Below are 25,804 nucleotides of genomic sequence, written 5' to 3' on the forward strand. Positions count from 1 at the left end.
AGTGGCCATTTGGGGAGTGAACCAACGGAGGATCTTTATTATTGATTGAATTTATGTCTTGGGTATGGGTCTGTTTACATTTTCTATGTCTTCAAGGCTCAATATAGGTAGGTTGTATGTGTCCAGGTACTGATCCATTTCTTCTAGGTTTATTAGTTTGTTGGCATACAGCTCTTTGTAGTAACTTCTGATGATTCTTTTTATTTCTGTGGTGTCTGTTGTTACATTTCCTTTTTCATCTCTATTTTTATTGATTTGGGTCTTCTCTCTCTTTTTTTTTTGTTACTTGGGCCAGTGGTGTGTCAATTTTTTTCAGTTTTTCAAAAAACCAGCTCTTAATTTTGCTGATCTTTTGTATTTTTCTCTGTCTCTCTCTGTCCCTCTCTCTCTGTCTATAACTCTACCTGTCAACTAAATTAAAAAAAAAAAAAAATTACCTGAACAATGCCATCAACTATGAAAGAAAGCCAATCTAGAAAATCAAATCATTACTTTTGTTTAGAGCTGTCAAGCTGATAAAACAGACATCTTCCAATATTAAAAATTTACAAGTGCTACACATTAATAATTATCATTACAGCCAATATTAACCAGATTGGAACACTGAAAAAAATTCGTGCAGAATACACATTCTTCTCAGCAGTGCATGGAACTTTCTCTAGGACTGACCACATGTTAGGCCACAAAGCAAGTCTCGGCAAATTCAAAAAAATCTAAATCACATCATGCAATTCTTGGACGACAATGAAATGAAGCTAGAAATCAACACCTCAGGAATCTCTAGAAAATACACAAACTCATGGAGACTGAACAACATGCTCCTGAATAAACAGTGGATCATAGAAGAAATCAAAAGAGAAATCAAAAAATTTCTGTAAACAAATGAAGACAACACAACATATCAAACCTATGGGATACAGCAAAAGCAGTGTTAAGAGGAAAGTTTATATTAACTGGTGCCTAAATCAAGAAATTGAAAATGCACCAAATAAATGAGCTTATCAGTGCATCTCAAGGATCTAGAAAAACAACAGCAAACCAAATGCAAAACTAGTAGGAGAAAAGAAATAATTAAAATTAGAGGAGAAATGAACAAAATTAAAACAAAAAAATACAAAAGATCAGCAAAATTAAGAGCTGGTTTTTTGAAAAACTGAAAAAAATTGACACACCACTGGCCCAAGTAACAAAAAAAAAAAGAGAGAGAAGACCCAAATCAATAAAAATAGAGATGAAAAAGGAAATGTAACAACAGACACTACAGAAATAAAAAGAATCATCAGAAGTTACTACAAAGAGCTGTATGCCAACAAACTAATAAACCTAGAAGAAATGGATCAGTACCTGGACACATACAACCTACCTATATTGAGCCTTGAAGACATAGAAAATGTAAACAGACCCATACCCAAGACATAAATTCAATCAATAATAAAGATCCTCCCAACAAAGAAAAGCCCAGGTTTCACTGCTAAATTCTACCAGACATTTAAAGATGAACTAATTCCAATTCTTCTCAAGTTACTCAAAACAATTGAAGGGGAGGGAATTCTTTCTATGAAGCCAGCATCACCTTAATTCCTAAACTTGAAAAAGGAGCCACAGAGAAACAATTACAGACCAATTTCCATGATGAACATAGATACAAAAATCCTCAACAAAATTCTAGCAAATCAAATCTAACAACACATCAAAAAGAACATTCACCTGTTCAAGTGGGATTTATCCCTGGTATGCAGGGATGGTTCAACACTAACAGATCAATAAATATGATACATAACATTAACAAACTGCAGAACCAAAAACATTAGATTATCTCAATAGATGAAGAGAAAGCATTTGATAAAATACAACACTCTTTCATGATGAAAATTCTAAATAAATTACATATAGAAGGAACATTCCTCAACACAATCAAGGCAATTTATGACAAACCAATGGCCAGCATCATATTGAATGGGGAAAATTGGAAGCATTCCCACTGAGATCCAGTACCAGACATGGAAGCCCATTCTCATCATTGCTATTCAATATAGTCCTGGAAGTTTTAGCCACAGCCAGTAGGCAAGAAAAGTAAATCAAAGGGACACAAATTGGGAAGGAGGAAGTCAAACTACCCCTGTTTATAGATGATATGACTCTATATATACGGGATCCAAAATACTCCACTAAGACTATTGGAACTCATAAAAGAGTTTGGTAAAGTAGCAAGATACAATACACAAAAATCAACAAACTTTGTATACACAGACAATGCCATGTCTGAGAAAGAACTTCTAAGATCAATTCCATTCACAACAACTGTGGTAGAATGAGAAGGCCATGTCAAGATGGCCAATGGCAAGCCAGTGTCAGTTACTCAGGAATGGCTTAGGAAACCACCTGGCAACAGAGCCTGCCTGGCAACAGGCTGTGATTGGTTAGGGCATAAACTGCCCTTTGACCGGATTGGCTGCCTCAGCTATATAAACTGCTATACCAACTGAAATAAACGAATCTGTGGGCTGCTCCCCTCTGGCCTGCTTTCACCCGACTCCCTGGGTCTGTGTGGTGACTCCACACCTCTTGCCCCCACAGCGCTCCTCCTCTCAGAATGAAACCACAGCAACAAACAGCTACAAAACAATCAAATACCTTAGAATAAATTTAACCAAGTATGTCTATGATGAGAATTACTAAACATTAAAGAAGGAAATAGAAAGAGACACAAAAAAAATGGAAAAACCTGCCATGTTCATGGACTGGCAGAATCAGTATCATCAAAATGTCCATTCTTCTGAAAGCAATTTACAGATTCAATGTGATACCAATCAAAATACCAGACATTCTTCTCAGATCTAGAAATATGATGTTGAAATTCATATGGAGACACTGGAGACCTCGAATAGCTAAGGCAATCTTGTACAACAAAAACAAAGCCGAAGGCATCACAATACAGATTTCAAGACATACTACAGGGCAGCTATAATCAAAACAGCCTGGTTCTGGTACAAAAATAGACCAATGGAACAGAAAAGAAACACCAGAAATCAATCCAGACATCTACAGCCAAGTTATGTTTGACAAGGGAGCTAAAACCAATCCCTGAAGCAAGGACAGTCTATTCAACAAATGGTGCTGAGAAAACTGAATATCCACATGTGGAAGTATGAAGCAAGACCTCTACCTTACACCTTACACAAAAATTCACTCAACATGGATTAAAGATCTAAATCTATGACCCGATACCATCAAATTAATCAAGAACATTGGGGAAACCCTGCAAGACATTGGCACAGGCAAAAAATTCCTGGAAAACATCCCCAATGCAGGCAATCAAAGTCAAAACTGACAAGTAGGGTTATATCAAATTGAGAACTTTCTGTACTGCAAAAGAAACACTCAGGTAAGTGAAGAGGCAGCCTACAGAATGGGAGAAATTATTTGCAAACTATACAACTGATAAAGGATTAATAACAAGAATCTACAAAGAGATCAAGAAACTCCACAACAACAAAACAATCCACCCAGTTAAGAGATGCGTAAGGACTTAAACAGACATTTTTCAAAAGAGGAAATCCAAATGATCAACAGATACATGAAAAATATTCAGGATCACTAGACATCAGAGAAATGCAAATCAAAACAACAGTGAGGGCCGGCACCGCTGCTCACTTGGTTAATCCTCAGCCTGCGGCGCTGGCACCCCAGGTTCTAGTCCCGGTTGGGGCGCCAGATTGTGTCCCGGCTGCTCCTCTTCCAGTCCAGCTCTCTGCTGTGGAGGATGGCCCAAGTGCTTGGGCCCCTACACCCGGATGGGAGACCAGGAGGAAGCACCTGGCTCCTGGCTTCAGATCAGCACAGCGCCCCAACCATAGCAGCCATTTGGGGGATAAACCAACAGAAGGAAGACCTTTCTCTCTGTCTCTCTCTCTTTCTCTTTCTCTCTAACTCTGAGCACAGTGAGGTTTCACCTCACCCTAGACAGAATGGTTAGCATACAGAAATCAACAATCAACAAACGCTAGAGAGGATTTGGGGAAATAGGTATTTTAATCCACTGTTGGTGGGAATGCCAACTGTTAAAGCCAATGTGGATAACAGTTTGGAGATACCTTAGAAATCAGAATCTAGTCCTACCGTACAACCCAGCAATCCCACTCCTGGGAATTTACCCAAAGGAAATGAAATCAGTAAACAAAACAGTTATTTACATCTCCAGGTTTACTGCAGCTCAACTCACAATAGCTAAGACATGGAATCAACCTATGTGCCTGTCCATCGAAGACTGGATAAAGAAACTATGGGATATTTACAGTAGGGAATACTACACAGCAGTTAAAAAAAGAAAAAGAAATGAAATCCGGTTATTTCCAACAAAATGGGTGAATCTTGAAAACATCAAACTTAGTGAAATAAGCCAGTCTGAAAGGGACAAATACTATATATTCTCCCCGATCTGTGATAACTAACAGACCCCTTAAGAGGAAACATGTAGAAGTGAAATTGATAGCTTTGAGAAGCAAAGGAAGCAATAACTTGAACAGCCCTTGTCTGGACTGTCAAGGAACAGTTTCATTTTTTTGTTTGTTTTTTTCCTTCATACTACTTGCTGAACTCCTTACTTAACATAAAGTTAATCATATGTGTATAAAGTCAATTGAGGATGGATCTCAGTAAAAAATAAGAGCAGCAGTAAGAGAGGGAGCAGGAAGTTTGTAACCGTAAAGCTGTCTAGTTCTGCATACATTCCTACAGACTTACTTCCAAGGGTAGTTTAGAAACTTGTCATGGAACCCCAAATCCCATTAAGCTGGGTGGTAAAAATGCCATCTTAAGTGTTAAAAGCTATCATTCAGTGTTAAAGTGAGCATATAGATAGGATTAAGTCTTAAAGTGATCATATAAGTCTGATCAAGTGTCTGGTGATAGTAATAGAATTAAAAAGGAGAGAATGTTCCTGTAACAAGGGAAGCAGTCCACACAGCAGACTCATAGGATGACAATCGCTTTAAGCAGCACTCTGACCTCAGAATCAGCCTTTAAGGCTTCCTGGTCTGGCTGAAAATCCCATGGGAGCATTTCAGGCTTGGAAAGCCAAAACACTGTGGCAAAAAAAAAAATGTTCTATACAAAGGATCTCTGTGTGTGAGACCCCAGAGGAAAGAAGTGGCCATCACAGAAGGATGTACTTTTCTCTAAAGGGAGGAGAGAACTTTTACTTTGCTTATGGTCTTGTCTAAATAGTGATGGAGTTTGTGGATTCAAAAGTTTCCACAGCCTAGGCAGCTCACATCAAGAGCCTCGGGTGGTCACTGAAGTCATACATAAGGGTGTTAACTGTTAAATTAACGACAGGAGTTATTGCACACTAACTCCTTTGTATGACCACTGTCCTCTATGAGTTATATTATTAGAGTTAACTATAAAGCTATTTCTGTTGTGTGTGTGTGTGTGTACGTACAAACTGTTGAAATCTTTAGTTAATACAGAACTGGTCTTCTGTGTACAAAGTTAACTGAAAATCAATCTTGGGTCCAGCACTGTGGTATAGTGGATAAAGTCGCCGCCTGCAGTGCTGGCATTCCATATGAGCGCTGGTTCAAGTGCCAGCTGCTCCACTTCAAATCCAGCTCTCTGCTATGGCCTGGGAAAGCAGTAGAAGATGGCCAAGTCCTTGGGCCCCTGCACCCACATGGGAGACCTGGAAGAAGCTCCTGGCTTTGGATTGGAGAGTGAACCAGTGGACGAAAGACTTCTCTCTCTCTGCCTTTCCTCTCTCTGTGTAACTCTGACTTCCAAATAAATAAAATCTTAAAAAAAAAAAAAGAAAGAAAGAAAGAAAATGAATCTTAATGATAAATAGGACAGGCAAGGGGAGAGGGGGAAGGAGGAGGGCAGAGGAGGAAGGGTGGGAGTGTGGGTGGGAGGTTGGATATGGTGAGAAGAATAGAATAACTATATTCCTAATGTTATACTTATGTAATTTGTATTCCTTAAAAAATAAAAAAGAGAGTACACTGGAGAGAACCATTGACACAATGGTTAAGACAACACCCAGGACACCCACACTTGATATCTGAATGCCTAAATTCAAGTACTGGCTCTACATCCAATTTCAGCTTCCTTCAGTCTTTGGGCATTTTAGGGTATGATCCAGCAGACAGAAGCGATTTGTCTCTCTGCCTTTCAAATAAAATGAAAATAACTAACCTAAGGGAAAATATAAATTTTGAAAAACAGAGAGATTACAATTCATAGACACATAATAATAAAAGTAGTCTAAGTGTTTTCAGGATAAATACCAAACATATGGAGTTTATTTTCCAATATGGACAAGCAATTACTAATGTGTTTTATTGAGCAATACAGATTTCAAGTGTGTTAACAAATTTGGGAGTGTAAGTCATATTCTTCTATAATAAGGATAAGATATTCATTTTTCCTGCTTCAATATAGACACTGGAGAGATTAAAAAAATTTTTAAATAATCATAATTAAGACTTGAGGCTAACTAACACAGTACAAAATAAAAGATTAAAGCTATAATATTATAAAAGTATAAACAATTTGGTCTTTTCCAAAAATTTAAGATGTGCCTAACAATAAACTCAAGACAAAAGTCATTTAATCTCACAATGAGCCACAATGAGAAAAAGACATTCAAGAGTTTTTAAGTTGAATAACTATTGTTATACTAATAAAAATAAGGGAGAAGTGTTTAGACAAGCAGTTAAGATGTTCTCATCCCACATCACAGTACCTGGGTTCAATTCTTGTTTCCAGTTCGCAATCCCAAGTTCCTGCTAACACAACCCTAGGAGACTGAGTTCCTGACATCCATGTGGGAGACCTGGATTGTGTTCAGCTCCTGGTTTTGCTCCTGACAGAGCCCTTGTCACTGTAGATATCTGGGAGTGCATCTGTAGATGGTGTGAGCTCTTGTGCTCTTGAAAACACACACAAACACATACATACACCCCCTCTCCCTATCTCTTTCTGCTACTTAATTTAAAAAAAAAAATTGTTCCATTATTTTAAGAAATCAAAATAAGTTCTGGTAGAAAATGATTTTTCGTTAAAAGTAAGCATACATACAGCAATAACAGTAATTACTATCACAGGTGCTTTAAGAATTGAAACACACAGAACACATATAGAAATAACTGGGGAAAATATAATACATAAACAATCGGTTGATAAGTCACCCCAAAGCAAAACTTAGTAAGTTGTTAATTTTATAGAATCAAAATAATTAAAAGGAAAGAACAATCATCTACTAGCTTAACTGGGCTCAGAAATCAAATTATGTTTCCACATTTACTAAGAAAAAATTTTTTACAAAATTGAACTAACCAAAACTTAAGTGAAATCTGTTAAAATCAGATATGCCATTATAATGAAATTCTAGAGGTGATGCTAGGAAAAGGCACAGGATAGGACTATATGCAATAAAATTATCTTCCTTCAAGAAATACCTTCCAAGTATTTTTTATATCAAAGGAAGTCTTATAAAATATACAATATATGTGGAACACTAAATCACATTGTAATCATTACTTTTCCAAATCTGAATTAAGAGTCTAAAGTAACAGGAAGAGTCTCCAGAAGACAAATATTTCAGTGTACAGCAAAACTAACCTAAGGTGATAAAAATCAGTGTAGTGTCTGCCCTTGGGAAACCTGGCTCAAAATCAATACAAAGGGCCAGCGCCATGGCTCAACATGCTAATCCTCCACCTGTGGCTCCGGCACCCCGGGTTTTAGTCCCAGTTGGGGCACTAGGTACTAGTCCCAGTTGCTCCTCTTCCAGTCCAGCTCTCTGCTGTGGCCTGGGAGGACAGTGGAGGATGTGCCAAGTGCTTGGGTCCCTGTACCTGCAAGGGAGACCGGGAGGAAGTACATGGCTCCTGGCTTCGGATCCGAGTAGCACCAGCTGTAGCGGCCATTTGGGGAGTGAACCAACATAAGGAAGACCTTTCTCTCTGACTCTCTCTCTCTCACTGTCTATAACTCTTTCTGTCTCTCTCTAGCTCACTATCTAACTCTGTTTGGCAAAAAAAAAAAAAAAAATCAATACAAAGGAACTTTTTGGGATGTTGATAATGCTCTATCTTTAATGGAGTGCTGGTGACACAATACATACATTTGCCAAGATTCACAGAACTCACTGAAATCTATGAACTGTTATCTCAATAACAGTACTTAAAATTTAAAAAAGTAGTAGATACATACATAAAATGCCACGGTATAAACTAGAAGTGGGTTACATGGAACATACCTAGAACCAAAGGAAACAGGATATACTTAAATCTGAATTAATAGCAACTTCAACAGACAGTTGATGCACATCAAATTGCCTTAAAATACAATACTAGAAAAATGGTAAACATTTTCAGGAAAAAATTCATTTATACTCAGTAATAACCACAAATTTATTTACTCAGTAGTAAATTTAGCAATCAATTAATTCATCACAGCAGATTAGCTAGGAGGCTAAATTGGTTAAGATCAGAAAGATACTCAAGGCAGCAATACTGAGGGTTTTGTATAATGAACAAGTAGACTAAACTAAAATTTACTGAGTGTTTAAAATATTCCAGGGCTGGGGTGGCGCCATGGCTCACTAGGCTAATCCTCCGCCTTACGGCGCTGACACACCGGGTCCTAGTCCCGGTTGGGGCACCGGATTCTGTCCCGGTTGCCCCTCTTCCAGGCCAGCTCTCTGCTGTGGCCAGGGAGTACAGTGGAGGATGGCCCAAGTGCTTGGGCCCTGCACCCCATGGGAGACCAGGATAAGTACCTGGCTCCTGCCATCAGATCAGCGCAGTGCGCCGGCCGCAGCACGCCGGCTGCGGCGGCCATTGGAGGGTGAACCAATGGCAAAAGGAAGACCTTTCTGTCTGTCTCTCTCTCTCATTGTCCACTCTGCCTGTCAAAAAAAAATATTCCAGGGCCGGCGCCGTGGCTCAATAGCCTAATCCTCTGCTTGCGGTGCCGGCACAACGGGTTCTAGTCCCGGTCGGGGCGCCGGATTCTGTCCCGGTTGCCCTTCTTCCAGGCCAGCTCTCTGCTGTGGCCCGGGAGTGCGGTAGAGGATGGCCCAAGTACTTGGGCCCTGCACCCCATGGGAGACCATGAGAAGCACCTGGCTCCTGGCTTTGGATCAGCGCGGTGCGCCGGCCACAGCGTGCCGGCCACAGCGGCCACTGGAGGGTGAACCAACGGTAAGGGAAGACCTTTCCTCTGTCTCTCTCTCTCACTGTCCACTCTGCCTGTCAAAAAATAAATAAATAAAAAATAAAATACTCCAGGAACTATCCTAAATACTTCACCCATATTAATTCATCTTAACTACAGAAATAGGCACTATTACTGCTCTCATTTTACAAATGACAAAACCAAAGCATCCTGAGGTTTAAGTGTCTTGGTGAGATCATAAAAGGTCTAACTCTGCTGGTCTAACTCTAAGGACAACCCTCTTAATTACTTTTTTTTGCTGCCTCTCTGGAATTAGCTGTCTTAAAATTTTCTAGGCTGTAATAAATATTGTACTCTATATAGCTGCTCACCTCAAGGATCATGCTATTCAAATCTGAACAGCTTACGTGAGAAAAATAGTATCTCTGCAATTCTGAATTGTTCAAGGATTCCAAGTTTTATCCTTAATTACAGGAAATATTAAAAAGGCAATATAGTCTATATAGTCTCTATAATCCATGACAAATGCCAAGTTTTATATTTTCTTTTTTTTTTTTTTTTTTTTTTTTTTTTTGACAGGCAGAGTGGACAGTGAGAGAGAGAGAGACAGAGAGAAAGGTCTTCCTTTTCCGTTGGTTCACCCTCCAATGGCCCCCGCGGCCGGCGCACTGCAGCCGGCGCACCGCGCTGATCTGAAGGCAGGAGCCAGGTACTTATCCCAGTCTCCCATGGGGTGCACGGCCCAAGAACTTGGGCCATCCTCCACTGCACTCCTGGGCCATAGCAGAGCACTGGCCTGGAAGAGGAGCAACTGGGACTAGTACCCAGCACCCCAGCCAGGACTAGAACCTGGGGTGCCGGCGCCGCAGGCGGAGGATTAGCCTATTGAGCCGTGGCACCAGCCACCAAGTTTTATATTTTCAAGCTCTACCTCACAGTTTCCTAAATTTTAAGATCATGACATCTGTTATCACAATTGCTACATTGATATTACTAAGAACATTATCTTATATGTGTCCAACAAGTTCTGCTTCTTTGATATAACTTAGTATGTTTTCTCTTCCAGGATCTTGAAACTGTATAAAAGAATCATGTTTTCTTCATGTTTTGGCCAGCAAACAGCTCAAAAACTAATTTAAGATGGAACCAAATAAAATTACATTTGACTTTATACCCCGAATGTGTACCTAGTCTATCTTTTTTACCCTTACCTCACTCCATCCATGCAAATTTTTGTGCATTTTGTTGTTTTCTGATTCTACAGAGAGGTATGCATGCAAATCAAGGAGGTACAACCCCATACAGTGGGCCTCTCCATTTACATGGGCCCTGAATCCCAGACTAAACCAACCACAAATGGAAAATATTTGTGGAAAAAAACTGTATTTGTACTAAAACACATTAAGTTTTTATTTTTTTCTCTCTCCTAAACAATACAGTCTAACAGCTATTTATACAGTATTTACATCTTAATAGGTATTATAAGTTATCTACAGATTAAATTGTCAACAGAATGTATATAACTTATATGTAAACGCTATACCATTTTATATAAGTGACTTGAGCACTGCAGATTTTGGTATCCATAAGGAAGCCCTAGAAACAGTCTCCCCAGGATACTGAATGACAACTTTATATTTATGTATTTCATACTTTAACACTGACTCAATGTTATTTCAAAAGGACTTACATAGGACAATTTCATTATGAATTATAAAATAACACTAGTAAAAAAAATCATTTTTGTTTTAGCAGCCAACCTTAAGGATTAGAAAGCAAAACTATGAGAGTTGAAGACTGTCACACTGAACAAACAGCAAACTCTTAAAATTACAAACTTATCTCTAACAACGCTAAACCACTCTAAACATCTGTTCACTGGACTGGCTTAAATCTGCTATACCTGAACTGAAAATCAAGAGCACCTCTGTACAACAGGGAACTCATTCAAGTCACTTTTTAGACCAGGGGTGGTATTTTCTTTACCCTGGCTCCCTCTATTGACAGAAAAATAAAATTAGAGAATTATACAGGCAAATTCCACCAACACAAGGAAAAGTATTTTTTAAATACTCCCAAATCAACATTTTAAATAAAAATAGATTAAAACCTGACTTTACCATAGACCCAAGAGATAAACATAAAAATTAAACTGACAGCTCAAGCAACATTCAAATTTCACACGTGATCTATGCATTTCAATATACATCTTTTATCCTTAGATACAGGAAGGGCTAAATGTTCTTAAACCATATTAAGTATTTTTAATAACCTCTTGTTAAGTTTACCTGTATCTGTTCTGGTGTCCATTGATCTAGGTTGACTGACTTGACCCTGGATATATGAACCCCAAGATTTCTATGAATTCCAGCACATCTGATGCAAATAAATACACCAATATTCCAGGAAGCCCATCGAGGACCTATTTAAGGAAAAGAAGCAAAGAAAAGCAAATGTTAAAAGATAACATAATAAACATCATGATGATATATTAGAAGCATTCTTATTTTTAATACAATTATAGTAGAAATTTACAAAAACCATATGCTCAAATTTTCAGTGCAGAGGGACTTGATAAGACATGCCTTAGCTACACTGAAAAGTCATAAATCAATGTTCAATAACATTAATCAATTTACTAACTTTGCTTTTCTAGAATACTGTCTCTAAAATTTGAATTTTAATTTACGTGAACAATATTTTTCACAGAATAATCTGAATCAGTACTAGTAATATCCCATGTAAATAGTAAGTTATTTATCAAATGGAAAAACAGTGCCTAAAAGATTAACAACAGAAATCAAACAAAAGCATTCAGAAAAATAAACACAGAAATAAATAAAACTGGGGCCAGCATTGTGGTTAACAGGTAAAGCCACGGCCTGTGATGCCAGCATCTCACTGGGTGCCAGTTCGAGTCCCAGCTGTTCCATTTCCTTCTGGCTCCCTGCTAATATAACTAGAAATGCAGCAGAGGATGGCCCAAGTGTTTGGGTCCCTGTCAACCATGGTAGGAAAACTTGAAGAAGCTTCTAGCTCCAGACCAGCTCAGCTCCTGCCACTGAGGCCATTTTCTCTGTCTTTCCCTCTCTAAGACTCTGATTTTCAAATAAACAAATAATCTTTAAAAAAAAAAAAAAAAGAAAGAAAGAAAAAGACAATCAACAATATGACTGGGTAATTCACAGACGATTTATATGCCACGAAACATGAAAATATGTACAACTGCAGTGGCAATTAAGGAAAATGCCCTTTAAAAGTATAATATCTCCTACTTTGCATCCAATAGATTGATTTAAAAAGAAAAAGTAATATGTTAGTACTATGTGTTGGTGAAATGAGAAACAAGACTGTCTTAAAAAGTCGTAAAAAGTCTCCTAACAGAGAGCTGGATCAGAAGTGGAGCAGCCGGAACCCCAACCACGCCCATATGGGATGCCAGCACTGCAGGCAGTGGCTTTACCCACTAGGCCACAGCACTGGCCCCATCTCATTTCTAAAACTTATAACAACTTAAAACATTTAAAACAATGTATTCTGAAGCTCACACAGAAATCTAAAAAGGAAGTAGTCACAAACAGAGAAAATAGCTGGAGGGTTTAATTTTTTTTAACAGCTAAGTAACTGCAACAAGAAATGTCGCAGAAGCTCTACAGAACATACACATCATCTGGGGAAATCATGAAAATAGAGTCTGTTTCTGCAGCCCTCACAGTGGCATGTGAGATTCTGCATTCCCTCTATGTTTCCAGTTATGACCATTCTGGCATGCATACATCCCTTAAAACAGCACATTCCAGATTAATCTTGACAGTCTAAAAAGCAAGCATTCAGCATATAGTAGTCAGCCCTTATCCACAGGATATATTCCAAGACTACAAGTAGATGACTGAAACTGCAGATAGTACCATATCCTAAATACACTATAGTTTTCTATGTAAACACACCTATGACAGTTTAATTTATAAATTATTCATAGTAAGAGATCATCAACAATAATGAATAATTACAATATAGTCCATTAAGCCTATGACTTTTATTTTCTGATTATAGTTTCTCTCTCAAAATATCTCACTGTATTGTATTCATTCTTCTTGGGAAAATGTGGGATATTTAAATAAAGTGCCATAATGCTTTGAGGCTATTACTGAGTAAAATAAGAGTTACTTCGACATATGCACCACAATACCATAATACTGGATCTTTTAACAGACAGCTTCTATGTGACTAACAGTCAAGTAGCACACATACAATGGATAAACGGATAATTCACTTCTGAGTAGGGTGATGTGAGAGAAGAAAAGATTACAGTACACTAGTCAGAATGGTACACAATTTAAACGTTAACCATTTGTTTTGAAAAATTTTCCTTTTAATAATTCTGGACAAAAATATACTCTAGGTAACTGAAACTGCAAAAAGCAAAACCATCAATAAAGGGAACTATTGTACTTCCTGATCTGTTTTCATATGCCTGTTAAGGGACTAATAAATGTGGAGGCAATAAGAAGGGAAACAGGCAACTTAAGAAGCATCAGGAAGAAATGACAGGACTCAGTGAAAGACAATACAGTGACAAACAAGGTAGAGATCAAAACATCTGAAATTATGCACCTGGGATTTAAAGCACAAAGTTTCTTATAGAGTCAGAAAACTGACTTTTGATACAAAAATGTCCAGTAGGTAATTAAGAATATAAGACTAAAGTTCAAACTGGAGATACAGATATGAGCACCTTCTTCAAGATCATAGTTATAAGAATTCTACCACTGAAATACCAATGCCTAAAATTTGTAATCAACCAAGGTGTCCACCATCAGATGAACAAAGAAAATGTGGCGTATGAATGTGTATATATAGATATATATACATGTAAAATGTATGTGTATATATATAATGGAATACTGTTCAACTATTAAAAAAATGAAATTCTACCATTTGCATCAAAATGTTTGGAACTGGAGGACAACATGCTGAGTGAAACAAACCAGATACAGAAAGTACCACAAGTTCTACCTTAGAAGTGGGAACTAAAATGAATGAATGAATGAACCTGTAGGTATCAGCACTGCTGCAAATACAGTTTTGCAAAATTCTGCTTTATACTTCTGTCAAACCAATGGTAAAGAAAGTTATGATACTACTACAGTTTTAATGATTTAAGATTAAAATTTACTGTATATGAATGAAAGTAATTTTTCAATGCAATTACTGTTCATAGTCATTGCCTATATTCCCACTAAACTAGGGCCTTTTTGCTTTTTACTTATTTCATGAAGCAGTAAGCCTTTTTACTGTAATATAAATTTAAAATATGTCAACTCAAAAACTAAAAAAAGAAAGGGAGAGGGAAGGAGTGTGGCAGGGAAGAAAGAAGGGAATATCATTATATCTTCAGAATCTATAAACATATTGAATGTTAAAAACTAATTAAAATTTTAAAAATAAAATTAATTGTATAATCCAGATTAAATTTAAAAAGATGACATTAGCAGTTCCAAGAACAAAGAGGAGAAAAAGAGTAAGCCTTAGGCGGAAAACGAAAAGCTATATAAACACAAAATCAAAGGAGGAAATTTTGAAGAAAAGACAGATGGGGCCAGCGCTGTGGCACAGTGGGTAAAGCCACTGCATGTGGTGCTGGCATCCCATGTGGGCACCGGTTCGAGTCCTGGCTGTTCCTCTTCAGATCTGGTTCTCTGCTATGGCCTGGGAAAGCAGTGGGGGATGGTCCAAGTGCTTAGGCCCCTGCACCCTCATGGGAGATACAGAAGCTTCTGATTCCAGGCTCCTGGCTTCAGATCGGCTTAGCTCCAGCCATTGCAGCCATTTGGGGAGTGAACCATCAGATGGAAGACCTCTCTCTCTCTCTGCCTTTCAAATAAATAAACAAATTTAAAATAAAAGAAAGAAAAGATGGCTGACAGTGTCAAAAGTTTCAGAGAAGTCAAGCAAAATGGAACTAGGTACATATACTTCTTACTAGGAAAGAACATCTGGACATGATAACTCCAGTAACTGAGAGATTAGGCAGAAAGAGGGAATCTATCTATCCTGAATTCTATTGTCAGATTAAACTCAACATTTCAGTCTCCAACTCCAAATTTTTAATAGTTTAACAGTTTCCTATTTTCTTCGATACTGTTTTCATGACCATCTTGACCCTTCTTAAATTAACTTTATTTTGTTTAACTCCAACTTAAAGTAGTCTAAAAGCAACAGATTCCTTGCTTTCCCTTGTTACAACTCCATTATCCTATCTTGGCACTTTTCCAGCCCACCATTTCCCTGCCTAGAAGTTTCTGTCTATAGACAGTAGGAAAGTGGGGCCTGTGTTATAAGCACAATAGGTTAAGCTGAAGCTTGCAATGCCCTCATCCCACACTGTCGAGGCCGCAACTAGAGACAAGAGAGAAAAACAAGATGCCTGAGGAGGGCAGATATCCTAATCTCTGTTTACTGAAACCCCCCATTCAAGTTCCCCACACATGTCTGGGAATTCCCCAATCTCTTCCTCACAGCTGTTGATGTCTGGGTAGGTGTCCTAATCTCTTGTCACATCCCATAAGTGTATTCAAGTTCCTCAGGAGTAGTCCTGAGTCACACAGGCTGCAACCAAGCCCACCAATGCTGTGGGCTGTTAAAGCATGGAGCTGACAAACCTATAAATATTGTAAGAAACCTTCACCGGGCACTCAGTCTTGGGAAGCAATTCCACAGCGCTCGTCGATATTAATAAACTGTTTCTGACCCTCTACTCAGTCTCTGTTCAAACTAAGGGAATTTCTCCAATCAAGCTTTCTACAACAGGATAAGTGTCATTTCAAGTTCCAGCTTCAACACTATTTTTTTTAACTTTTATTTAATAAATATAAATTTCCAAAGTACAACTTTTGGATTATAGTGGCTTTTCCCCCCATAACCTCTCTCCCACCATCAACCATCCCATCTCTCACTCCCTCTCCCATCCCATTCTTCATCAAGATTCATTTTCAATTATCTTTATATACAGAAGATCAACTTAGTCTAAGTAAAGATTTCAACAGACTGCACCCACACAGACACACAAAGTATAAAGCACTGTTTGAGTACTAGCTTTACCATTAATTCGCATAGTACAACACATTAAGGACAGAGATCCTACATGGGGAGTAAGTGCACAGTGATTCCTGTTGTTGAATTAACAATTGACACTCTGATTTATGACGTCAGTAATCACCTGAGGCTCTTGTCCTGAGTTGCCAAGGCTATGGAAGCCTCTTGAGTTCACAAACTCCGACCTTATTTAGACAAGGCCATAATCAAAGGGGAAATTCTCTCCTCCCTTCAGAGAAAGGTACCTCCTTCTTTGATGGCCCGTTCTTTCTACTGGGATCTCATTCACAGAGATCTTTCATTTAGGTGTGTGGTTTTTTTTTTGTTTTTTTTTTGTTTTTTGTTTTTTTTTGCCTCAGTGTCTTGGCTTTCCATGCCTAAAATACTCTCATGGACTTTTTTTGCCAGATCCCAATGCCTTAAGGGCTGACTGTGAGGCCAGAGTGCTGTTTAGGACATCTGCAATTCTATGAGTCTGCTGTGTATTCTGCTTCCCATGTTGGACTGCTCTCCTTTTTAATTCTATCAGTTAGTATTAGCAGACATTAGTCTTGTTTATGTGATCCCTTTGACACTTAACCCTATCATTAGGATCAATTATGAACTTAAACTGATCACTTTGACTAGCAAGATGGCATTGGTACATGCCACCTTGATGGGACTGATTTGGAATCCCCTGGCACGTTTCTAACTCTACCGTTTGGGGCAAGTCCAATTGAGCATGTCCCTAACTGTACATCTCCTCCCTCTCTTATTTCCATTCTATTTAACAGGGATCACTTTTCAGTTAAATTTAAACGCCTGTGAATAATTCTGTGTTAAGTAAGGCATTCAACTAATGGTATTAAGTAGAACAAAAAAATACTCATATTAATAAAATAGTAAGTTGTTCCTTGACAGTCAGGACAAGGCTGATCAAGTCATTGTTTCTCATAGTGTCCATTTCACTTCTACAGGTTTCCTTTTAGGTGCTCAGTTAGTTGTCAAAGATGAGGGAGAAGATATGATATTTGTCCCTTTGGGACTGGCTTACTTCACTCAGCATGATGTTTTCCAGTTTCCTCCATTTAGTTGCAAATGACCGGATTTCTTTTTTTTTTTTTTTTTTTTTTACTGCTGTATAATATTCTATAGAATGCATATTCCATAATTTCTTTATCCAGTCTTCTGCTGATGGGCATTTAGGCTAAGTCCATGTCTTAGCTACTGTGAATTAAGCTGCAATAAACATTGAGGTGCAGACAGTCGTTTTATTTGCCAATTTAATGTTTACTGCAGCTCAATTCAACACTTCTGATCCAGCTCCGTGCTAATGTGATTGGGAAAATTAGAAGATGTCCCAAGTACCTATACCCTTGCTGGCCTAGCCCCAGCAGTTATGGCTATTTGGGAAGTGAAGTAGCAGACAGAAGACCCCGTGTTTCTCCTTCCAACTCTGCCTTTCAAATAAATAAAAATCTTTAAAAAAAAAAAAAAAGAAGGAAAAATGAGGTTTATTGAATGACTAATCACTGTATGACTAAATAATGTATGTACAAATACAAACAGAATTTTACAGCATCTCAATACACTTCTTACTTTAACATCATTTGAGAAATAAGATGAAATCGCATGCTCCTCTGAGAAGAACTGTCTCAAATTTTTGATTTCCATGACTAACTAGCAAACAAAAGCTCAGTTAAATTCTTTTATAAAAAGAAAATAAAATACAATAGGCAACACAGAACTTAACACTGTAGGGAAGGCTGAATCTGGAGAGGCCTAGAGGAACTTCCTGAGCCTGCCTCAAATTTGAAAACCTTTCTTTAAGTTTCAAATCCCTGGTGGCAAACACCCCAGCCCCAGGTCGCTTTTGCCTAAGGATCATTAAGGTGGTATAATAGGAGTAGCTAAGACCCTTTTGCATCACATCAGCCCACATCCATTCATCTGCTCATCCGCTCTCTACCATCCCCTCTGTACCTCAGCTATATATACACTTCCCTTTTACAATAAAGTGAGACCCTGCTTCGACTGGGCTCCCCACCAGACCTGATTGTCCCCCGGGTTTGGGGAAGGCTGAGTGGCGGGTGGCCCACTTTCCCTCCTTGGTCAAGGCAAGCTGCGGGCAGCCTGCCTAATTCTCTGGCGGTGGCGAGGATCAGTCACCGCATAACACCAGCTGCTAACTGCAGTTTTCTTGTAGAACTCATTTCTCTGTATCGCTTTCTCTAATCCCCCAACAACATCTTAAGTAACATTCATTAAAATGATTTACAGTTATATGCTTTAGCTATCTTTTCTGAAAAATGGTGAACTCTTTAAAAAGAGGGCCTTCATGTTACTGGGTTCCATATGCTCTGTACCCAGCACGATGTCTGGTATAAAAATTTAGGTAGTCTTCAGCAAATGATAGCTAAGACACTGATCCATATATGTTACTGCTGCCAAATTACCAGGAATATTTAAGACATCATTCATCATATTTACAGATACACGGTCTTCTTTAATCCTAATGAACATGTAAGGCAAGCAACACTACCACCCCATTTTAGAAACTGAGAAACTTAGAAAGCAGGAACAAGAGAGTTAAGACCATGCAATGAATGGACGGACAGATCTCCAAATGCAACCATAAACACTTTATCTCCCTTGCTATGTCAATTCTATCATTCCAAACAAAATTCCCATACTGGTTGAATGGTTTTACTCTATTTTGCCAATTTTTGAAATGCCAAGTCATCTATTGCTGAAACAAATAACAAAGATTTAAAAACAACTAGTTTTTTCAGCTCTCTAAAATATCAATTCTTCCTCTATTGTTACACATCTGTTCTTTCCTCATAATCCCCAGATTACAAGAAATGAATTTGTTTTGGTTTTATTTGTTGGAAAGAGGAGCTGCAAAGGACAGAAAATTTTGCTAAAAGGTGAAGAGCAGGCAAGAGGAGGGTAAAATCATTGATATACAAAGGCTAAATCTCAAGGCAGCATCATAATAGGGTAATTCTTAAGGCAACATCATGTCAATCAATGCCTAGGAAAGGGGACATGGACCAAAAAGCAAATGATCCCAAAGAGAAACTACCTGTATCAAACCTTTTTGCAAAGTCAAGCATGAAATTAGAAAGAACCCTTTTCTTTCCCTACCACAAACCCACCTTTTTCTTTTTCTTTTTTTACTATAATCAAACACAATTTTTATTTTTTTCCCCAGAAGCCTTTTATTTAAGGTTTACAAACTCGGGGCCAGTGCTGTGGCATAAGGGGAAAAATGCCACCTGCAGTGCCAGCATCCCATATGGGTGCCGGTTCATGTCCTGGCTGCTCTACTTCTGATCCAGTTCTTGTTAGTGCCTGGGAAAGCAGTGGAGGATGGCCAAAGTGCTTGGGCCCCTGCACCTGCGTGGGAGACCCAGAACAAGCTCCTGGCTCCTACCTTTGAATTTGTGGGGAGCAACCCGGACTAGACTGAGTTACTGGAATTAAGACTTATTCTATGCATCTGCTCTCCCACAATATGGCGCTGGGAGAGAAGTAAACAGCTTCTGCACAGCTGCCTCCAGTTCAACCAATAAACTGTAGGACTTGCTCCTGATTGGAGGAGAGCAGCGTACTCGGCGTGTGGGCAGCCGAGCTGGGATTGGCAGAGGAGGACTATAAAGGAGGAGAGAGACGGCATGCACCAGGGAACATCTAAGGGGAACATCTAGCTGAAGGAACACCTGTGCAGCCCCCGAGAAGAGCCGGCCGGCGGTGTGCCGCTCCCCTGCGGAAGTGGGGAATGTGGCCAGGGGGAACTGCCCTTCCACGGAGGTGGAAGGGATAGTAGCCAACCCGGGAAGAACCAGCAGCAAACCCGGGGAGGGCCGAGCAGACGAAAGAACAGCGCAGGGTCCTGTGTTGCTCCTCCACGAAGAGGGGGAGCGACATAATGGTGCCGTGACTCGGATATGAAGCCTAGGCAGGGTTTAGTGTCGTTCCTCCACGAAGAGGGGGAGCGACATAATGGTGCCGTGACTCGGATAGGAAACCTAGCTCGGATAGGAAACCTAGGACGGATAGCAAACTTAGGAGGGAAGAAACGGGAAGAACTGGGAAAATACCGGAGAGAGAGACTAGCAAACAGCCTAGGGAAAAGTCGGACGAAAAAGGTGCCAGAAGAAGCTGTTGAAAGCCTAGGCATAGATTCAGATACGGACTACGGGGGGAAGCTGGGAGAAATCTCTAAGGTTGAAAGCGAAAGTGAAAGCTAGAACAAACAGACTCGGATGCGGACTGTGGGGAGAGGCCAGGAGAAATGAGGGAGGAGTATTGTTGGAGGAAAGCTTGGGGAAACATACCGGGTAGAGAAAAATGTTAGGGAAATTGAAGCCGCGGGGGTCAGGCCAAGGCGGAAACGAAAGCCACTTTGGGGTTCTCAAGTTAGCCCGGGAATGGGGGGCGAAAAGTTGAAACCAGAAGCTGAAACGTAAGCCAGATTGGGATCCATCTGATTAGCCCGGGGAGCAAAGGACGGGAAGCCAAACCGTGGGGCGGAGACGCAAGCTGGGTTGAATTCGCCAGGCTAGCCCGGGGAACTTAGATTGAATGCTAGTGGCGGACAGGTAAGCTACGCTGTGTGACTCGTGGAGGCTGCCGCGCGCAGACAGAGCGTGCGGGGCTCAAGTACATAGGGAACGCGGGGCTAGCGCGGAGACCGCGGAGTGTGCGCGCAAAGCCAAGCCGCGCAGATGAGAGGCGCGGGCTGAAGCGGCTCAGAGCCGGAAAGCTGCCGAGAAGCAGCCTCGGGGCGGGCGCAGCCGGGAAGCCGCGGGGATAAGAATGAGAGCGGGAAGCTGCGGGGATAAGAGAAACAGAAGTTTAGAAGTAAAGTGAGAGAAATAGGAATGCTGGAAGATGGAAGTAAAATGGGAGAAATAGGAATGCCCGGAGATAGAGAAATAGAGAAATAGAAAGGCCTCCCCTCAACATGGCAATGAGAGAGCTTGGATTCGGTCTGCCTGATTAAGTGAGGCGATGAGCACCTGCGGTGGCTAGCAGCTTATGCGCCGCAGGTCACCGAAGACAGGCACGAATTAACATCAGTAAGGCCTCCCCACAATACAATAATTAGGAGGCTTGGATTCGGTCTGCCTGATTAAGGCGGTAAGCACCAGCAAGCAGCTCGACCAGAGTATGAGCTGCAGGTCACCGAAGATAGGCACGAACCAACACTAATAAGTCTCCCCCACAATACGGCAATGAGAAAGCTTGGATTCGGTCTGCCTGATTAAGGCGGTAAGCGCCAGCAGGCGGCTCGACCAGAGTGTGAGCCGCAGGTCACCGAACACAGGCACGCATCAGCGCCTAAAAACCTCCTCACAACATGGCGAAGAGAGGACCCGGATTCGGTTTGCCTGATTGATAGGACTTTTAAGAACCTGTGGCAACTCTAGCAAGCAGAGCAGAGTGTGTGCCATGGGGCACCGAAGACAGGCGCGTATCAACGCCAAAAAATAAAAAGAAAGGGGGATCTGTGGGGAGCAACCCGGACTAGACTGAGTTACTGGAATTAAGACTTATTCTATGCATCTGCTCTCCCACAATATGGCGCTGGGAGAGAAGTAAACAGCTTCTGCACAGCTGCCTCCAGTTCAACCAATAAACTGTAGGACTTGCTCCTGATTGGAGGAGAGCAGCGTACTCGGCGTGTGGGCAGCCGAGCTGGGATTGGCAGAGGAGGACTATAAAGGAGGAGAGAGACGGCATGCACCAGGGAACATCTAAAGGGAACATCTAAGGGGAACATCTAGCTGAAGGAACACCTGTGCAGCCCCCGAGAAGAGCCGGCCGGCGGTGTGCCGCTCCCCTGCGGAAGTGGGGAATGCGGCCAGGGGGAACTGCCCTTCCACGGAGGTGGAAGGGATAGTAGCCAACCCGGGAAGAACCAGCAGCAAACCCGGGGAGGGCCGAGCAGACGAAAGAACAGCGCAGGGTCCTGTGTCGTTCCTCCACGAAGACGGGGAGCGACAGAATTGCCGCAACTCCAGCTATTGCGGCCAAATGGGCAGTGAACAAGCGGATGGAAGACCTCTCTTTCTGCCTCTCCTTTTCTCTCTGTGTAACTCTTTCAAATAAAAAAAAATAAATCTTTATTTAAAAAAAAAGGATTTACAAACTTCATGCATTTCATAAATACAACTTTAGGAACATAGTGATTCTTCCCACACTCCCTCCCACCATTCTTCCTCCTCCCTCCCTCTCCTTTTCCCATTCTTATTTTTTTACTAAGATTTATATTCAATTAACTTTATACACGTAAGATTAACTCTATACCAAATAAAGAGGTCAACAAATTGTATGGAAAAAAACTGTTCCTCAACAGTCAAGACAAATTTGGATTTCCTCTTCTGAAAAATGCCTATTCAAGTCCTTTGCCCATTTCTTAGATTGTTTGTTTTATTCTTGAGTTTCTTGAGCGCCTTACATATTCTAGGTATTAATATTCTATCAGTTGCATAGTTTGCAAATAATTTCTCCTATTCTGTGGGCTGCCTCTTCACTTCCCTGAGTTTTTCTTTTGCAGTGCAGAAGCTTCTCAATTTGATGCAATTCCATTTGTCAATTTTGGTTTTCACTGCCTGTGCCTCTGGGGTCTTTTCCAAGAACTCTTTGCCTATGCCAATGTCTTGCAGAGTTTCCCTAATGTTCTCTGATAATTTGATGGTATTGGGTCATAGATTTAGGTCTTTGATCCATTCTGAGTAGATTTCTGTGTAAGGTGTAAGGTAAGGGTCTTGCTTCATACTTATGCATGTGGAGATCCAGTTTTCCCAGCACCATTTGCTGAAGAGACTGTCCTTGCTCCAAGGATTGATTTTACTTCCTTTGTCAAAGGTAAGTTGCTTGTAGATGCATGGGTTGACTTCTGGAGTTTCTATTCTGTTTCACTGGTCTACCCATCTATTTTTGTGCCAGTACTAGGCTGTTTTGATTATAACTTTCCTATAATATGTCTTGAAATCTGGTACTGTGATGCCTCTGGCTTTGTTTTTGTTGGATAAGATTGCTTTAGCTACTCAGGGTCTCCTATGTTTCCATATGAATTTCAGCATCATTTTTCATATATCTGAGAAGAATGTCCTTGGTATTTTGAATAGTATCACACTGAATCTGTAAATTGCTTTCAGTAATATGGGCATTTTGATGATACTGATTCTTCCAATCCATGAACATGGAAGATTTTTCCATTTTTTGTCTTCTCTTTATTTAATGTTTTATAATTCTCAGGTGACAGATCTTTGATGTCCTTGGTTAAATTTATTTTAGGGTACTTAATTTTTCTGTAGCTATTTTGAGTGGGAAAACTCATTGTTCTTTAACCAAGAGTACTAACTAGCCCTTCCTTGCTCGTGATCAGCTATGTTTTAAATTGGGTTCACTTGTGGACCACCAGGAGAACCCAGCACGAATGCAAGAAACATGTTTTCCACATTATAAACAACTTAATGACAAAGTGACAAAAATATCTGGGGGACCAGGAGAGGAAACTCAAAGTGACTACAAACAAACTTGAGGGATCTTTTTGGAGTGATGAAAAGATTCTGAGAAGTCCAAAGACTACCAAATAAGATAAATCCAAAGAAATCTACAGAAAGACATACTATAATTAAACCGCTAAAATCTAATGACAAACAGAGAATTTTGAAATTAGCCAGGGGCCAGCGTTGTGGTGTGGCAAGTAAGGGCACAACCTGTGATGCTGGCATCCCATGCCAGTCCCTGTCCCAGCTGCTCCACTTTCAATCTAGCTCCCTGGGAAAAGCAGCAGAAACTGGCCCACGTCGTTGGGTCCTTGCCACCCATGTGGGAGAACCAGAAGAAGCTCCTGGCTGCTGGCTTTGGATTGGCGCAGCTCCAGCCGTTGTGGCCATTTGGGGAGTGAACCAATGGAAGGAAGACCTTTCTCTTTTTCTCCCTCTCACTGTCTGTAACTCTACCTCTCAAATAAATAAATAAAATCTTTGGAAAAAAAGAAATTCAAAAGGTAGTTCTTCAAGTTGAAATGAAAGGAGACTAAAAAATATGTATTTTTAACTTATAAAAAGTATTAAACTCACTGGCAAAGACAAACATGTAGGCAAAAAGAATTATATTTTATGACCATAACAGTGGTAGGTAAACTGACTGCCATCCTATTATAGAGCATAAAAGACAAAAATCTAAAAATTAACTATAGAGGATGGCATTGTGGTGCAAATAGTAAAGCCCCTCTCTCAGATGCTGGTTCGAGTCCCAGCTGCTCCACTTCTGATCTAGCTTCCCGCTAATGGCCTCAGAAAGCAGCAGAAGATGGCCCAACTACTTGGGCCCCTGCCAATCAAGTGGGATCTGGATGGAGTTCAATCCAAGTCCCTGGTTTCTAGTCTGGCCCAGCTCCAGCATTTCTGTTCAAACAAATTTTAAAAAATAAATGAATAAATAAGTCAAAATAGTTCATTTGTTAAAGTTTTGTTTTCCGCACAGCAATAGTAAGACTATACTCAATAGCTGAATTCAGAGCACAATTTTGCCCAACATTTCTTTATCTCTCTCTCTTTTTTTTTTTTTTTTTTTTTTTAACATTTATTTACTCATTTGAAAGTTAGAGGCACAGAGGGAGAGGAGAGACAGAGGTTTTTCATCTACTGGTTTTACTCCCCAAATGGCTGCAACAACCAGGACTGTGCCAAGCCAAAGCCAAGAGCCAAGTGCTTTATCCAGTCTCCCATGTTTGTGGCAGAGGTCCAAACACTTTGGCCTTTTCCTGCTGCTTTCCCAGGCCACTAAAAGGGAGCTGGATCAGAAGCAGAGCAGACAGGACACGAACCAGCTTACACATGGGACACTGATGTTGCAGGCAATGGCTTTACCTGCTACATCAACATTCCTTCTAACTTAAAAAAAAGTTTTTAAATAAGATTAATATAAAATTCTTATTTAGTATAAATAATTTATGTTCAACATTTATTGTTACAAAAATAATAAATCATATTCTCTGTCTCAGGTAATTCATGAAAATTCTAGCAGCTAAAATTTAGCCTATATTCACTTCATTAAACTGAAATAAAGTTCAAATGCTCCATTTTCTGTGATGAAAATATGGCACAATCCCACAAACTCAAATTCTAACACAAGGTAATTAGAATAGTTACTTAAAGTTAATCGAACATTACAAAAACTAACTTCAACAAGAAAAGTCATTAATGTCAAAAGCAGCTAAAACGCAGAAACTGTGGGTAAGATCATAAGAAAACACAGAGCAACAAAGAAAGGCAAACATATTTCACAAAAAACTACAGAGCTCTATTCCTAAACCAAAAAATTTTTCTAGTATTATCTTAATGGCTATGATTAAATTTCAGAAACTATTGGACATTGGTTTATTTAATATACCTTGGGGCTACCCATTAGCAAATCATTTATTCCATTTTTTCTTTCCTTCCTGAATTCTAGATCCCATTTCTTATTATACTTTGATGTCAAAATTCTAACAATACTCATAATTTAGAAAATGGTGTGGGTATAT

General features: G+C 39.9%; 1 protein-coding gene across 6 annotated transcripts in view; it reads right to left on the reverse strand.

Moving 5' to 3' along the window:
* Nucleotides 1–25,804, reverse strand: part of SMAP1 (small ArfGAP 1) — a 187,459-nt gene that overhangs the window by 100,546 nt on the left and 61,109 nt on the right. For all 6 annotated transcript variants that reach the window (XM_008263098.4, XM_008263099.4, XM_002714530.5 and 3 more), the window contains exon 2: nucleotides 11,469–11,602. In XM_008263098.4, the coding sequence (XP_008261320.3) occupies nucleotides 11,469–11,602 (134 nt within the window). The remainder of the gene's footprint in view (nucleotides 1–11,468; nucleotides 11,603–25,804) is intronic.

The sequence above is a fragment of the Oryctolagus cuniculus genome, chromosome 5 (genome assembly GCF_964237555.1).
Source record: "Oryctolagus cuniculus chromosome 5, mOryCun1.1, whole genome shotgun sequence".
Classification (NCBI taxonomy): domain Eukaryota; kingdom Metazoa; phylum Chordata; class Mammalia; order Lagomorpha; family Leporidae; genus Oryctolagus; species Oryctolagus cuniculus.